At 40.2% G+C, this 17,227-nt stretch overlaps 1 protein-coding gene across 6 annotated transcripts in view; it reads left to right on the forward strand.

Annotated features, from left to right (window-relative positions):
• Positions 1-8,228, forward strand: part of LOC127568611 (KN motif and ankyrin repeat domain-containing protein 4-like) — a 115,317-nt gene extending 107,089 nt beyond the window's left edge. For all 6 annotated transcript variants that reach the window (XM_052012570.1, XM_052012571.1, XM_052012573.1 and 3 more), the window contains 2 exons: positions 541-741; positions 3,535-8,228. In XM_052012570.1, the coding sequence (XP_051868530.1) occupies positions 541-741; positions 3,535-3,636 (303 nt within the window). In that variant the 3' untranslated portion in view covers positions 3,637-8,228. The remainder of the gene's footprint in view (positions 1-540; positions 742-3,534) is intronic.
• The last annotated feature ends 8,999 nt before the right edge of the window (positions 8,229-17,227 follow it).

Consider the following 17,227-nt stretch of genomic DNA (forward strand, 5'->3'; position numbering starts at 1 on the left):
TCCATTCCTTCCCCTCCTCTGTTGCATAGTATTCTGGCGGGGATTAAAAAAAACCTGAGGGAAATCCAGGCTGATAAGCAGTAAAGAACTCTGGGAAAAGACCAAAAGAGAGAAGAAAAAACCCTGACCTCCACTCCCCACCTCGTGCAAACCACAGGGTCCTCAACTCCTTAGGCATTCAAAAACTGTCCAGGAGCCAAAGATTTGTCAGAAGTCTTCTGACTGTAATAGAGTAGATGCAGAGATTAAAATAAGCTAGTCTGGTGTACTGATAAGAAAGTGGCCAATACATTCAGTACAATTGTGTTAAATTGGCCATGTTAAAGAAAGACTGAATTGCTAAGCAATTCATGTTACTCTCATTCCTGGGTAGATGGCTTTGGCTCCATGATTTTCCCTTGTTGTCCCAGAGTGAGACTCAATAGACTTCTCAAGGGGCATTTGGCATCGGTCCTTAAGCACTGGAGTAATGTAACTATTTGAATTCATGCCCTACGTATGCCTTTTAAAAGTATTAACAACCAAACATTTTTTTCCCAGGCAGGGCAGACAGCACTAATGCTGGCTGTCAGTCACGGAAGGATTGACATGGTCAAAGCTCTCCTGAACAGTGGGGCCGATGTGAATATCCAAGATACTGATGGATCTACAGCCCTTATGTGTGCGAGTGAGCATGGTCATGTGGAGCTTGTTAAACTCCTTTTGGCTCAGCCTGGATGTAACTCAGCACTAACCGATAAAGTGAGTATAATGTTGCATAGTTTTAGACCTCCTGCTTTGCTCCTTTTCCAGATTTTTATCCATTGTTCATCCCCTATCCACTCTTTTGCTGGTTGCCTCTCCTCTTTTATTCATCAACTTATATTGGGGTGCACCATCTCCATGCAGACAATATTTATGTTTCTCAGTACACTGATTACATTTCTTCATGATGGTGCCGCAGTCACACAGCAGGAAACAGGCCCTTTGGCCCACTGAGTCTGCACCAACCATCAAGATACCACTTATACTTATCCTATATGAATCCTATTTTATTCTCCCCACATTCCCCCTGTTCATGGGTGTAGGATATGGGTACTCAGTAGATTAGTACACTGGAACATTATATACAGAATATGAAGACTTGTACCCATGAGGCATCAGAGCTCAAATAAAGTGTGTGCTTTTTGGAACTTTCTACAAACATTGTTTCAACTTGGGGTGATTGCATTAAAGGATCAGTGGTGCAACTAATAGAGCTTCTGCCTCACGGCTCCAGTGACCTGATCTCAATCCTGACCTCTGGCGCTGGTTGCGTGGAGTTTGCACGTCGTCCTTTTGATTACATGGGAAGTGGGTGCTCTGGTTTCCTCCCACATCCCAAAGATGTGCAGGTTGGTAGGTTAATTGGCTACTGTAAATTACCCCTAGTGTGTAGGTGAGTCGTAGAATTGGGGGAGTTGATGGGAATGTGGGAAGAATAGAATGAAATTTGTGTAGATGTGTGCTTATGGTGTGGACTCCATGGGCTGAAGGGTCTATTTCCTTGCTATATGATTCTCTGACAACAATTATTACTTGCAATCAATAGTACATATACTACAGTGGCACAATGAAAATGCAGCAGCTGCTGCTCCGTATGCATTTGTTAACCATGATAGTATCAGTCCTGTTTCCAATGTTAAAACAATTCCAAGAGGCTGGATTTCCTTTATCATGTATCAGTACCTTGTCAATTCTGCAGAGTCTCACCTGCTCCATCTACTCCAAAAAGATATTTCCTGTAACCATCTCCATACAGGATAAAGTTTGTTAATTGATTGTTTTATCTTCAGGCACATTTTTACACAACTTTTACTAAATGTGGTTGTTTGTTGGTAACATGCAGTAACCTTCCTATCACTCCAAAGGTCCCAGTGCTAGAATGCCACACAGTCTGCTCCTCTGGTAAAGACTTGAGGTGCTGCCTTCCACCATTAACTAATTCATTCCCAGGACACTTGTCCCCATCTCAAACAGGCAGAATTAGCATGCCAGCAGAATGCTTTGGATACCACCAACAAGACACACCTTATTTCCTACCCCCCCATTTCTTCAATCCAAAGAGAATTGTTCTTCTATCTCCACCAATGCTCACTTTTCCTGCCCTGGAGATGTTTGACCTGCCCTTTTGCTTCCTCCCTTCTCCTGTCCTGAGCCCCTGGTGAATCTGATTTATTTATATTCCTTCCAGTTTGGTGTACTGCATTCTGTGCTCATGCTGTAGTCTCTTCTACATTGAAGAAATCAAAAGCTTTGCCACAAGCCTCTGTACAGCCCACAAGGGTAACACCGAGTTTCCAGTGCTTGGGTCTTTACTTCTCCATCCCATCCCCATCATGCTGAGATTCCCTGAAAGGCATGTTATAACTCTTAGACATTTTTTCCCCCTACTCTTTGCCTGTTTCCATAGCTTGTCATAGTCTAGGCACACAGCCCGTGATTATTTACAATGTGACACAATCTGGTTGTTTCAAAGAGGCCACAGAAACATCTGGTGTGGGAACTTGGGAAATGCCATAGTGGTGACATGAGTTGTGTATCTGAGGTTTGGGTTGAATTATATTACTGAGGCAAAGTACTGAGGGGAAGTTTTACTCTGCTTTGGTGCATTGACCTGAGAATACTTGATAATGCCTCGGAATACCATAAACAGAAAAGTGTTCTGTCACATTCTTCAACTTGATTAGCACAAAAATTCACCATAGCCATATTTTGTGTATCATTCACACTTCGTACACTTGCTAGTGACTTTTGAAAGCATTAAGTTGATTGTTGGTGAATACAGAGGATTAGCAGTTTTTTAAGTGACTTTATTGTTCATGAGCCTCAATTAGATGCAAATAATTTATAATGTTCCAATGTAACATGTTAATTGCCACTGAAAGATTATTCCAGGGGAGGATTGTTATGGTTGTTACCAGCTGACTAAACTAATTATAGGGATTATTGCAAGCATCTCTGTTAATTCTGAGATGGCTGTCAGTGGCATACAATGGGACTCTTATTACTTTCCAAGGATTCAGGAGGAGCTATTTACCATCTGTCTCATCCTTTGCTGTGGCCCCTGCAGACCTGTTTTGTCATATGTCCTGTGACCAAACTGGGATATTCCCTTTTTTTGAAAAATAAGCTGTAGAGGGTGACAAATAAATGCTTTTAGAATGAAGATGTTAATTTTTATGAATCAAAATGAAAAGGTTATATGAAAATTGAATTAAATTATGTAATAAAACTACTGGTCCCTCAGTTGTATTTTCTTTTTCCTTTGGTAATAAGCTTCAGCATCTCTTGATAATTAGCTGCTGCAGTGTGATTTGAAGCTGTGAACTTCACATGTAGAGAGAGTGGTAGGTGGGGAACTGAAACCTGTTCTCTATGTTATGACATTCCTAAAAACAGCCCTGGAGCATAATGTTGGCAGGGACTTTGACCTTTGACAAAGCGTTATTGATGATTTACTTACCACATGTTCAGTGTTTCATACTCTGCTTCTCTCTCTCCTTTTCCCAACAGGATGGCAGCACTGCTATGAACATTGCTCTGCAAGCTGGCCAGAAGGATATAGCTGAGCTGTTGAGCATCCACATGAATAGTGGCATCTCTCCCACTCTTTGATTTACATTCACTGCTGCTTCCCTTAATTACTCCACAATCAGAAACAGACAGTAATGACACTTATTAACAGCTGTAACACTGCTTCCTCACAACTCCAAACCACTTATTGAAAAAATCTTTCAGCCCTTTGAACGAAGCAAGTTATCCTCGTATTTAGAATCATACCTTAATTTCTACTCAAAAATCACCTATTTAAAAGTTGTTGATGGATACTGTCAAAAAAAAGCATACCTGACGTTTGCAGCATAAGGTCTATAAGCTTTTTTATGCAATATTTCTGCTTCAAACAGAATAGACATTAATTCTGAAGTGCATGTATGTTGCCAATTAACGCTGTACCTTTCAGTGCCATTATAGTGGAGAGCCTTAAAAAGAGAATTTGCATATTAGATTATGCAAATCCCATTTAATTTCAATTCTGATAAAGTTAATCAAGTACAGCTGTCACTGGAACAAAAAATATCATCTGCTTTTACACTAATATGCTTTAAGAATATTATGCTTGCAATATCTTCAAATTCATGTCCATTACAAAACTTGATCAGAAAACAGAATGAGTTGGTGCGAATTTACTGCCATTGAGCTTAAATGAGATGGTTTTAAGAACAACTATAGTGTTATGGTATTTTGGGTTTTATTGGCTTTGTCTGAGATGAATCTTGTTAATATTCCAGAAGTATTATAAATTATGTCTGGTGTCCCGATGTAGCATTTAACACCAGCTAACATTAAATCTAAATTTATTGCCATCATTGTTTGTAGTAATAATAATAAGGAACAATGAAGTTGTTGTTTACCTTCTGTAGAAGGCCCTACCTTGCAATGAATCGATCTTGAGTCGGCAATCAGATGGAACAATCATAATAGTGATTTTTAACCTTTCGTAATTTGTTATATATTACAAATCATGGGAGTCAATTTGGTGATTGAACAGCCTCATTCAGTCATTAAAGGAAATTTTTTAGCTGTCAAAATAGTGGTTTCAGTCAAAGAAGACATTTAGCTGGTCCATTAATTGGAAAGGTACTCTGTCCATATGTAGGCCTCAATGAGATCTTTGCTCCTCTCTCCTTTCATTTTCCCTTGTGCTTTTACTCTCTCTCTCTCTCTCTCTCTCTCTCTCTCTCTCTTGCTCTTCCCCTTCCTCCACTATCTTCCTCTCTTTGTCTATTTTTCTGCATCTGCGAGGCAGAGATAGTATTGCTTTTCTCATTTCCTTAGTCTTCCTGAAAATCTGCCCTCAGTAATTCATGTAAAATTATTTTGTGTATGATAAACCGTGTATTGATTGGCAGAAGAAAACAAAAGTAGGAGTAGGCCGCCTGTCCCACCATTCAATATTATCATGGCTGATCATGCTTCAAATGTGAGAGACCCTTTCAGTCCACCCCTCTTGGAGATAGAAGAGCAGATTCGGCAAGAAGTTTACATGTCAGTCACTGGGTAGTATTTTTATCAATGAATCAGTAAATTGTGGATTTAAATCCTACATCCTTGTTTCACTTCAATGCATTGTTGAGGTGCCATCTCTTTGAAGGAACATCTAACTTGCACCTTGTCAAGCAGAGCCTGGACACCTGACTGTAGGCCAACTGGACCCTATTGTGTGTGTCGGATTGTGGTCAGGAATCAAAAAATAATACAAGTTCTTGGGCCAGGTCTGGTTCAGATTACCTATGTTCAGGTGGACATTAATTTTATAGCTAAACAGATCTGTCAACCATCTCTAATGGGAGTTGGAGATTATATAGCTCAACAAAGAAAACCAAGGCTTTACTCCCTAGTGGAAAGACCAATATTTGTTCTAAGTTAACATCATAGAAACAAATTTTCTACTTGTTATTTGTGTGTGGAATCTTCCTGTGTGCAAATTAGCTGCTATATTTTCTCTTGTGACAATGAAGATTCAAAAACTTCTTCATTGGGACCTTCTGAGGTTATAGAATGCTCTGGCTTTCTTTCTGTGTTAAAACGTTTAGTTCATATTACCACTGAATCAAATATTGGACAATGAAGGTACACTTTAGATCTTGGAAATCATGAAATATAATTAAGGAAGAGTGACTGAAAATATTCAGTCCAAGAAAGTATCTAAATGCAGATTTGCATTATTCGTAGCAGGTGCCCCAAATGTAACTAGAATATTTTTACGCATTTTTAAAGTGGGGTAACACCATCCTTGTTTGAGAGCAATTGCCTTATTTTGAGTCTGAATAAAATCCGAAGAATTTTTAGGAAAGGGCAGTAATTGGTCTAACAATTACGTTTCTTTTAGATTTCATCTGCATGCAATTGCCTTCTCACTATACAATCCCTAAAAGCCACTTATACTGAGGAGATCAAGCATGTACTGGCCACAAATTTGTATCCATTAATATGCAGAGATTCATGTATGACATGTCCATAGTTTCTGAATATGCAGGGCCAGCTGGCCACACTTCTGCTGGAACTTCATATACATAAAATCAGCTCATATAATTATAGAAACACATCAAGTTTCCTTCTGAGCCTATTTATGCAGCACACTTTAATGGCCTTCCTTTGTAGACCACAGTTGCTTTGTCCAAAAAAAAGCCTGATTATGTCTCAGTTTGAATTTGTGTTCCTTCATTACAGTAAATATTTTTTAATCCTTCTTTATAATCTTTGTCTTCAATTTGATTTTTCCTATTCCAGATGAAGAGTGAAGATTGAAAAAGGTGACTTATTAAAATAATGGCTTCTGCTTCAATATAAATGTCAGTGAATCCTAAAGTCAAATCAAAGAAATGTTCCTTGAAATGCAATGCTAATAGTTAGCACAATGGCAATTTCAATAGATATTTGGAAACATTTCTTCATTTGTTGCAAACATAGAATGGATTTGATGTAAAGTGTACTGATGCACATCACATCACTCGCATAACTAGCACACAGCTATACATCTGCATCTCCCACAAGCACTTTGTTATTGAAGTATCTTCACTTTAATGGGAGATGACTAAAGCATTTGACTGGCAGGTAATATTTGTATTGTAATTAAGAATGATTGATTTATTTTTAAATCTGTTCATAAAACAAGTCATTATGATTCAAAGTAATTGCTTGCATATTAAAAAATTTTTTACATGTTACTAAAATAATATGCTTATCATTGAAAATCTTTGGAAATGTTTTCATGTGACTGAACTGTTCCTTTTCATTCAAATTGTCTGAGGTGACAACAAAAGAATAACAGTACAAAATAAATCTTACTTTAGAATCAGGTTTATTATCAGTGACATGTGTCGTGAAATTTGTTGTTTTGTGGCAGCAGTGCAGTGCAAACCATAAAAATTACTATAAGTTACAAAAATAAATAGTGCAAAAGAGGAATAACAAGGCAATGTTCATGGGTTCATGGACTGTTCAGAATCTGATGGCAGAAGGGAAGAAACTGTTCCTGAAACATTGAGTGTGGGTCTTCAGGCTCCTGCACCTCCTCCCCGATGGTAGTAACATGAAGAGGGCATGTCCCAGATGGTGAGGGTCCTTAATGATAGATGCTGCCTCCTTGAGGCACTGCCTTGATGACGGAGAGGGTTGTGCTCGTGATGGACTGACTGAATCTACAACCCTCTGCAGCCTCTTTCGATCCTGCGCATTGGAGCCTCCATACCAGACAGTGATGCAACCAGTCAGAATGCTCTCCACTATACATCTGTAGAATTTTGCAGGAGTCTTTGGTGACATACCAAATATCCTCAAACTCCTTATGAAATATGAGGCCTTCTAAGGCGTATACCATTTCTGTGAGGTAGCAAATCATTTCTGGTCCTCTTCAAGAACGGTTCTGGCCAATTATAAGAATATTTGGTCTCTACTTGTTAATCCCACTCCAAGGATGTATGCAAATCTGGGAATGCAGGCTGAAAATGTTACCTGCACCTCTGTAGGATGATCACATGCCTATTAGCAGAAACAGATTTTGTTTGTTAAATCATAGATTTTGGAACAAGGCCATTAGTTGTGGGATCTTTTAAAGAGCAACCAATTGGAAAATCTTTCAAACTGTCCAATTAGTCCCACACAGCTATGTTTTTCCATAGCTTTGCAAATTTGTTGAGTAAAATTCTCTTCTGAAAGTTGCCACTGAGTATCTGAACTTTCAGACAGTAAATCCCAGGTCACAGTATGCAGTCTAAAAATATTCTCCATGTTTTTTCCCCATGCTTGGATTGCTGAATGTTTAACTATTGCATTAAAATATCTAATTTAATCAGAATTTCCAAACCACACCAGGCTCTTCAGATGGTTGTATAGGTTTGCCTTTCTAAAGCTCCAAAAATTTAAATGATTGTCATTGTTGATATATCTGTCAAAAAGGGCACTAATTGAAGATTTATTTGTTTAGTAAATGAAACCATTGACACGTGTTCATAAAGCACTGATGCCTTTTTAAAGAAGCCTTGTATCACCTTAAATTAAGTGATATAAGAGATGTGTTTTAATTTTAATACAAGTAGAAATGTATTCTAATTTCATTTATAAATATTAATTTGAAGAGGTAGGCTGTATTGTCATTGCATGGAACAATGGTTTATGTTATTCAGTCATCATATCCATGTAGTGAAACAAAATCTTCAACAACCCTAATGGTATTAAAACCTATATTTGATAAACAGACAGACTGTCCCCTCTCTACTTTTGTGTCTGTAACCTCTTTCAGTCCAACAACCCTTGTATGTCTCCACTCTTCAAATATTGCTCTACTAAACGTATTCTGATTCAGCACTTCACCATCAGCAGCCGTGCCTTCAGCTCTTCCTATCTTACATCTCTTTTCTCCTTTAAGATGGTATTTAAGCCTCTCTATGACCAAGAACCTCCCTTGATATCTCCTTGTTTGATATTGTTTGATTGTGGCTCTGAGAAACCTCTTGGGATGTTTTCCAAAGTAATGCATTCTTCTGTGGTCTGGCCAAGTGTCACACTAAATAATGAGCAATTGACTGAGCCAGTGGAACAGCCATTATTAGCAAACAGTTGTAAAAATGCCCACCAGAATTGTGAGATTTAAATACTGTATGCACAACGCATCATTTGTTCCAAACTCAAATAGCCATTCTTCATGTATGATTATTAGTTTGTGCTGGCAAACCCTGATCCAGTCCTCATCCAACATCCAGCAGGGATCACTGATCTTGTGCAAGACCCAGATGAATTATCTTCATTGCGCAAAAGGTCTACAACCTAACTAAAAGCCAATGGATGGCAATATTAACCTTGGATCTTCCAGTTTGTATGATTCAACTCATCACCCTTCCCAAATAAGCCTTGAGAGTTGATCTTGCTTGGACAACAGGAGGAGCACTCCCACTGACCTTGGCATCCTGACTTGAGAAGGAAAATGACCTGGTCTTTCTGCTGCCAATCACTGTCCAATGTGTCGCATGCATCTATTCAAGTGGAAGTCATGTGGAAAGAATTGAGGGCAGAGGAGACAGGATGTCAACCACTGGTTTCTCTGGAGAATGGAAGTTCATCAAAGGTACCAGTTTACATCATTGTGTGCCACATATTTCTTGGATGTCCATCTTACCAAAACAAATTAATTGACAGAGGATGACAGCCAACAAATAGTCTATTGAGCATTTTGATCTGGCTACATAACAACCTCGCTCAGTATGTCTAGAGACACAGATATAGTTAAGATTCAGTATGTGTGTTTCCATTAACTACTGTCAGAGGTCGGAGGAAATAGGTAGTTCTATGTTTGTTACTGTATTAATTAATTTATTGCAATGCTTTAGTTGAATTCATCATCTAAATTATATTCCCTGCTGACTTGGTTAATGAAGAACAAGGTAATTTGTGCAAATGATTGTTTCCTCTTCATGAGCTTTGAGGTGCCACAACAAATGTCAGCGGGAAGTGTTATGATAAATACTCAAATGAATAGCTGGGTGTTGCAAAATGACTTACTGTCTCAGTTGCCAAGGAGCACTTAGGAAGATAGTGTTTTTGTATGAATTTATTCAATACAGTTTCAAATTAGGGAGGTGATTTCTGGAGAGTGGAAGTTCCTCTGAGGCACCAGTTTACAATCTACTGTACCCATTCAGAGCAGGAAGGCATTGGTGCTAAATAATTGCAACTAACATTTGGGGTGCTCTATGATGGTGTAGGGCTTCCCGTGCCCTATATCAGAAATCTCAATTTAATCCAAACCTCTGAGGAAGAGCCTGGTATTACACAAGCATATATTTTTCTCTCTCCCCATGCCAGTAGTTTCGATTTTTCTGAAATCGATTGTCAGTGATTAATGCATTCCTGGAAAACATTTGTTCAGCTAAACTTTGTAAATTGAAATTTGGATGAAATGCATGATGGAAATTTCTGGCATGTATTCCTATTTGGGGAGAATGGTGCACTTTTCATTATGCAAAGAACGTTTTGTAAATTGAGGGCATGTAACTTAAAAAGTCAATGACATGCTAACAAAAATTTGTAAATTGAGCATTTAGAAATTGAGGAATACATGCACAGATAACTTTGTAATGTGGACCATGCTCACCAGGAACTGATTTAAGACAACCCCACACTTGACTGATATTCCAACAGACCCTAGAGATCTTCATCCTTTAGTCCTGAGCAGCTTCTATTTGTACCAACCACCACCTGCCAGTTCACTTTGTGCAATTGAAAATGCCCTATCTGACATTTTGATGTCTTCTGTTTTGTAACACAGGCCCTACCATCTGACAATCTGAGGTTGTGAAAAGTACTATGTAAGTGCTAATGTTTCTTTGTACTCTAGCTTGGTCATTGTCCATACTTAAGTACAGAGGTGGGCTTATCTTGCGAATGCAATTAGTCAAAGACTAATATAGCAAGAAACAGGCCCTTCAGCACGACTCGTTGGCCCATATCCTTCTAAACCTTTCCTATCCATATACCCATCCAAATGTCATTTAAATATTGTTATTGTACCTGCCTCAACCACTTACCCTGGCAGTGGCAGTCTTTATTCACTTGTACCGCTCAATAAAATTATGCGCAGTGATCCAAGGTGATGCCAGCAGAGTGACTAATTCTCCACTGCAGGCCCTGGGTGACTAACAGCGGGATGAAGGTGAGCTCAGAAACCACAACAATCTGCCTGCTTCACATCTTTCCAGTAAATTGTGGGTTGCTTCATTCCTTTCATTTGAACAAAATCAAAACAGCTGCTGTCGTCATGACAGCAATATGGCAGGTTTCACATTGCAGCTTAACACTCTGTTCATCAGATTTCAAAGTGTTTGATAATTTGAGTAGAAATACACAGCCAGGCACAGTCCTGAACCCGATTGAGCAGATTGGCGCTGAGAGCTCATCAACCTTCCTGGATTAGGAGAGAAAACCTGAACTAGGTGATCTGAGGAATACTCACTGTTCAGGCTCTGAGAAGGCTTTTGAGTGAGCCGCCAGTACATGTTCCTCAGACTCTTATGTGCCGAATGGCCATGGGCTGTTACTGCTTCCTGGAGGTAACCTCAGAAAAGTAAGTGGACTGAATTTTAACTCCTGTGCCTGAGTGGGATTCAGTATGTATTGGAGATTAAATGCACCAAAACCTATAGCCTGTTGGGAATAAAAACAGAAAATGCTGGAAACAGTCAGTGGACAGCATCTGTGGAAGAAGAAACAGAAAGAGTTAATGTTTCGGATTGAGTCTGTTCCTCTTCCCACAAATGCTGCCTGATCTGATCACTTTCTGTTTTTATTTCAGATTTACAGCATCTGCCAGTTATTAGTTTTCAACCTATTTTCAGCTTCTAATCATTTTAGATTTACAGCATCTGCCAGTTATTAGTTTTCAACCTATTTTCAGCTTCTAATCAGTGACCAGTACATTCTACATGTGCACCAGATGGCACGTGATCAACCAGCTCAGGAGTGGCTGGTTACTAATTTTGGTCCTTTCATAATTACAGCAGGTTTAATGTGGCTAGAGAGATTAACTGTGTGTCCACATGTTGGCAGGTGTAAGGAACTCGCTGGTGAAAGCAAGGCGCGGAGAGAATAGAGGTTTTGCAGGGGGCTGAGGAGCTGGAGCAAGTGTGTTGGTAAGTGATGCAGCCTCACACCTGTCAAAGGCTTTGTTCATGGATATTCCATTGAGGGGTAACTGTTAGCATTGGGTTCAACTTTTCTATGTATGTTTTACACTCGCAGCTCTGAAATGTCATGGCACCGTGGGTTGTTTATGCTGCTGTACTTTGGAACTGGGGAGAGGTCGATGAAGGAAGACAGCAGGAGACATGGGAGTGACCCTTAGGGTGTTCCTCATCTACTGGCTGTACAGGACAGAGAGGATTGTGGATTGATGCAGTCTACAGGAGGCAGTCTTGGAAGTCCTGTGGACAGTTAAAGACATGAATTGGATCTGACAAAGTAAGAATGTTCACTGTTATTGTAATGCATCTGATCACTTTTTGCTTCCATTATCAAATCATAAGGGAAAAAGCAAAGGATATTTATGCCAGCTCCATGGGAGATCATAATCCCACTCCCCTGCTCTTTCCTGTAGTCTTTCAATATTTTCATCTCAAGTATTTAACCAATTTTTTTCTGAAGTTTGCTATTAGACCTGCTTTCACCAGATTTGCAGGCAGTTCATTTCAGATCGTAGCAAAATATAGTTGCATGTGGTGCCACTAGATCTTTTAATATTCTACCAAGCGAGAGAATCAACCTCGTTCAGTGACAACTGCAGAGGCAGCACCAGGCATACTTAAAAATGATGAGATGGCATCCAGTGAAGCTGCAGTACATGTGTGCCAAAGAACAAAAACAGTGCAATAGACAGCTACGCAACATCACAACCAGCAGATCAGATTGAAACTGTGCAGTCATCTAATCGTGAATGGTGGAGCACAAAATAAACAGCTAACAAGAGGAGACAGCTCCAAAGACATTTCCATCCTCACCATTGGTGGGGCCCAGCATGTAAGTGCTAAATAAATGGCTGAAGTATTTGCAACCATGTTCAGCAAGAATTGCCACATAGATGATCCATCTCACCTTCCTCTTGCAATTCACAATTTTCAGCCAATTGGATTCACTCCAAGCGATGTTAAGAAACAGCTGAGAGCACTGAATGCAGCCAAGGTTATGGGACCAGACAAGTTGGTGCTGAAATCCCGTGCCCCAGAACTAGCTGTGCCTCCAGTCAAGCTGTTCCAATACATTCACAATACTGGCATCTGCTCTGTATCTCAGATAACGATGAGTCAGGTACAGGAGGGAGATAGAGAGCTTAGTAATGTGGTGTATTGACAGCAACCTTCCCTCAATGTCAGCAAAGCAAAAGAGCTTATCATTCACTTCAGGGGGGGGGGGGGGTTGGTGGTGGTGTGGGTTGTGGCGGGTGACATGCTCCTGTCTACATCAACAGTGCTGAGGTTAGGAGGGTTGAGATCTTCAAGTTCCTAGGAGTGAACATCACCAATAGCCTGTCCCGGTCCAACCACAAAGACACCATGGACAAGAAAGCTCACCAGCACCTCTGCTTCCTCAGGAGGCTAAAGAAATTTGGCATGTCCCCTTTGACCCTCACCAATTTTTATCAATGCACCATAGAAAGCATCCTATCTGGATGCATCATGGTTTGGTATGGCAACTGCTCTGCCCATGCTCAGCACATCACAGAAACCAGCCTCCCCTCCGTGGACTCTGTCTACACTTCTTGATGCTTCAGTAAAGTAGCATAATCAAAGACCCCACTCAGCCTTAGCATTCTCTCTTCTCCCCTCTCCCATCGGGCAGAAGATACAAAAGCCCAAAAGCACGTACCACCAGACTCAAGGACAGCTTCTACCCCACAGTTACGAGACTATTGAATGGTTCCCTAGCATGATAAGATAGACTCTTGACCTCTAAATCTCCTTCATTATGACCTTGAGCCTTATTGTCTACCTGCTTTGCACTTTCTCTATAGCTGTTACATTTTATTCTGCATTCTGTTATTGTTTTACATTGTACTATCTCAATGCACTGTGCAATGAATTGATCTGTGTGAATGGTATGCAAGACAAACTTTTCACTGTACCTCAGTACATGTGACAATAATAAACCAATTCCAATTCCAAATTGCTCAAGTAAGTCCTGTTCACAAAAAGCAGGACAAATCCAAATCAGCTAATCAATCTACTCTCAATCACCAGCAAACTGACGGAAACTGACATCTACAGTGCTGCCAATAACCTACTTACTGATACAGGCAAAACCAAAATGGTGCATCGCTTGGCTCCAGACCTCATCAGAGCCTTGGTGCAAACCTGGACCAAAGAATGAATTCGAGATGTGAAGGGAGAGTGAGTGCCCTTGACATGGAAGTCGCATTTGACCAAGTGTGCTATCAAGGTGTCCTGGTCAAACTGAAGTCAATGGACATAAAAGGGAAAACACTCCAGGGATGGCCTTATTAAGTGGCAAAAAGCACGTGGTTGAAAGTGCCAGGAAAAGTGCTGAAAAAGTGCGTCTGGAGGAGGTCAGGCCGCATCTATGGAGGGAAATGGACAATCGATGTTTCAGGTTGAGACCCTTCACCAGGAGTCTCAACCCGAAACATTGACTGTCCATTTCCCTCCATAGATGCTGCCTGACCAGCTGAGTTCCTCCAGCTCCTTTGTGTGTTGCTCCAGCTTTCCAGCATCTGCAGTCTCTCTTATGGCTCCTTTCTAGAGGAGCTGTAAGTGGGCAAGGCGTGAAATCTGAAGTACCAGAAGAGAAAGAGGATAAAATGGTGGAAATGTGTGAATAGTTAAAATTCAGCCAATAACTCCAGAAAATTGAGAAATGAAGATGGAGAAATGAAATTACACACTTATTCATCCTAGGATAGAACAGTTTAATAAAATTGAACATGGTCCATGAATAAGTAATTCCCCTTGCATAATAGAACTTCAATAATCTTGAGAGTTGCACTGTTTCTGGGATGTAACATCACCTGCTGATATATCTATCCATTTGGAGTATACTTCCACAATTTATGAATAAAAGATGGGTTATTCCTGTATTGTCTAGAATGTTTTCACATTTTAACAATTATACTATTTTGCCATTGTAAAAGCAACATAGCATGCAGAACATACCATGAGCCACATATGGACAAATTTGAAATGATAAACCCTAATTACAATTAAGTAATTTCACTTTTTTTTCCAGCATCTGGGCATCATGAGCAAGCCCAGCATTTAATACCCATTCCTATTGCCCTTGTGGTGCACCTCCCCCTTGAGCCGCTGCTGTCCTTTGGGTGAAGGTAGTTTCCATGCACTTGCTGCCCTTCCCCTTCGTGAAGGTGAAGGTCACAAGTTTATAGTTGTCCAGGTGAGTAACTACAGTGAATTTTGTGGACAGTAAATACTTAGTGCAATGCTTTGGTGATGGAGGGAATGGATGTTCAGGTGGCTGATGAGGTGCCAGTCAATTAGCTGCTATTTCGTGGATTGTGCTGAGCTGTTGGAGCTGCACTCACCCAGGCAAGTGGAAGATATTCCAGCACACTCCTGACTTGTGCTTTGTAGATGATAGAAAGGCTTTGAGATGTCAGCTGGTGAATCACTCACCAGCAGATACGCAACCTCTGACCTACTCTTGTAGGCACAGTATTTGCTTAGCTGGCCCTGTTGTGCTTCTGGTCAATGGAATGTCCAGGATGATAGTGCTAGGAGATTATATAATCGTATTGCCATGAAAAGGAAGTGGTTAGACTCCCCTGTGTTGGAGAGGTCATTGCCAGGCACTTCTGTGCCACAAATGATACTTGCCACCCACCAGCCTATGCCTAAACGTCATCTAAGTCTTGTTGCATACAGGTCTGGGCTGCTTTATTTGCTGTTTATTTGTTGCAAATGGGGTTGAACATATGACTATTTCCCTATCCAATTGCACTGTTTCTATTTCAATTGACAAGTATTGACCTGGAACATGAATGTACTGTTCAAGCCTGAAGAGAAAAGAACACCTGTGGATGGCAAATCAAGGTTCTTGTGAAATCCCATGTTCTACATTTGGAATGTTTCTGATGTATATAAAATGTCACTCCATAAACTGCCAAATAATCAAAAGCTGTCCTCATGTCCCATGTCTTGGGTCTCGTTCACTTCGTCTTTATCTTCTCCAGATTGGGAAAGATACTGATTGAGGAAATCACATGTTGCACAGGACATGATGCATACTGAGCTGCTAGGATTTCCAGGGGGAGTAGGAGGGCAGGCTGAACTCTGAAATGTGGGAATGTTACCCAAAAATGATCATAATGCAGCGATATGGGAACAGGATTGGGTCACTTAACCCTTTGAGCCAATTTTGTAATTTTCTTTGGACCAAGCCTCAACAGGGAGAAGGTTCAAGCATCCCATTATCCTTTCTTTGAAGAAGTACTTTGCAACATCACTCCTGGTTGCCCTCGCTCTAATTTTTAGGTCACACCCCACTTTGTTTAGGATTCCTCGTGCAGAAAAGAGATTATTTTTATCTGCCAAATTAACTCCTTCATTCACATTAATTAGATCTCTCTTTAATTGCCTGTACACAAGGGAATACAGGGCTTAACCTATGTAGCCTCACCTCATAATTAAATTCAGGTGATGTTCTGGTGTCCCTCTGGTTCCCAAACTTCCTTTGTTGGGCCCCACTTCAGATATGTGTGTTTATTCTGCTCCCCTTTCCCTGTCTGTCCTAATGATAAACAATTGTCTTTACTAATTATAAACAATATATAGTTCCTCCCAACTATATTATGCTCTCAGTTTGAAAACCAATGGCCTAATCTATTGTCCTTGAGCAACTTTGTTTCCATCAAACCATTAACTGTGCAAACTTATTTCTTCATCTCAGCCTGTGATAAATTTAATGCAAAGCTGAGATGCCCATTACAGATTCCAGGGGACGTCACCTATCACATCCTGCCAACTCAAGTTCATGCCTACTAACCCATTTCCTACCTGTGACATTAGGTTACATCCAATTCATTTGAGTAACCATCAAAGGTGGAAACTGGTCAAATGCCTACTTAAGTATTTTTTTTCCCTCAGGAAATTAAACTAGTGGAGTGGCAGTATAGTGACGTGCCAGTTGGTGTGGGCAAACTGATGGGGAGAATTGCCTCACCTAATTTTTATATCCTGCAGCCTTACTTAAGGGTGCAGTGACTTCAGGAAGTTTTTCTTTCCTTTACAATGTCCTGTTTCCCTCAACACTTAATTATGCCACCTAGTATAGTGACATAATATACATGACGTACAGCTCTCAGCTGTACAGCTGAGACTATGGGGTGTGGAGGAGGAATTGCTCTGGTGGTTGTCTGTACTCACATTGTAATGCTTTAAAAGAATGGTAATGGCTTTGGAACACATACTGCCCTGAGAAATCTTTCTCTCCCTCCAACCCAAGGAAGTCATGGCTCAGGTTCACTGTTCTGACATTGTTGGTAATAACATTTCTTAGTGTAGTGTAGTAATGATTATAAAATAATAATCTATTGAATTACTTTTTATAAAGGTGATGCTGAAGTTGCTTACTCATTTCAAAGCTAATTATAATGTTTCCAGTGATGTCTGCATCAGCATTGAACTGTATA

Source organism: Pristis pectinata, chromosome 3 (assembly GCF_009764475.1).
Source record: "Pristis pectinata isolate sPriPec2 chromosome 3, sPriPec2.1.pri, whole genome shotgun sequence".
NCBI classification, from domain to species: Eukaryota; Metazoa; Chordata; class Chondrichthyes; order Rhinopristiformes; family Pristidae; genus Pristis; species Pristis pectinata.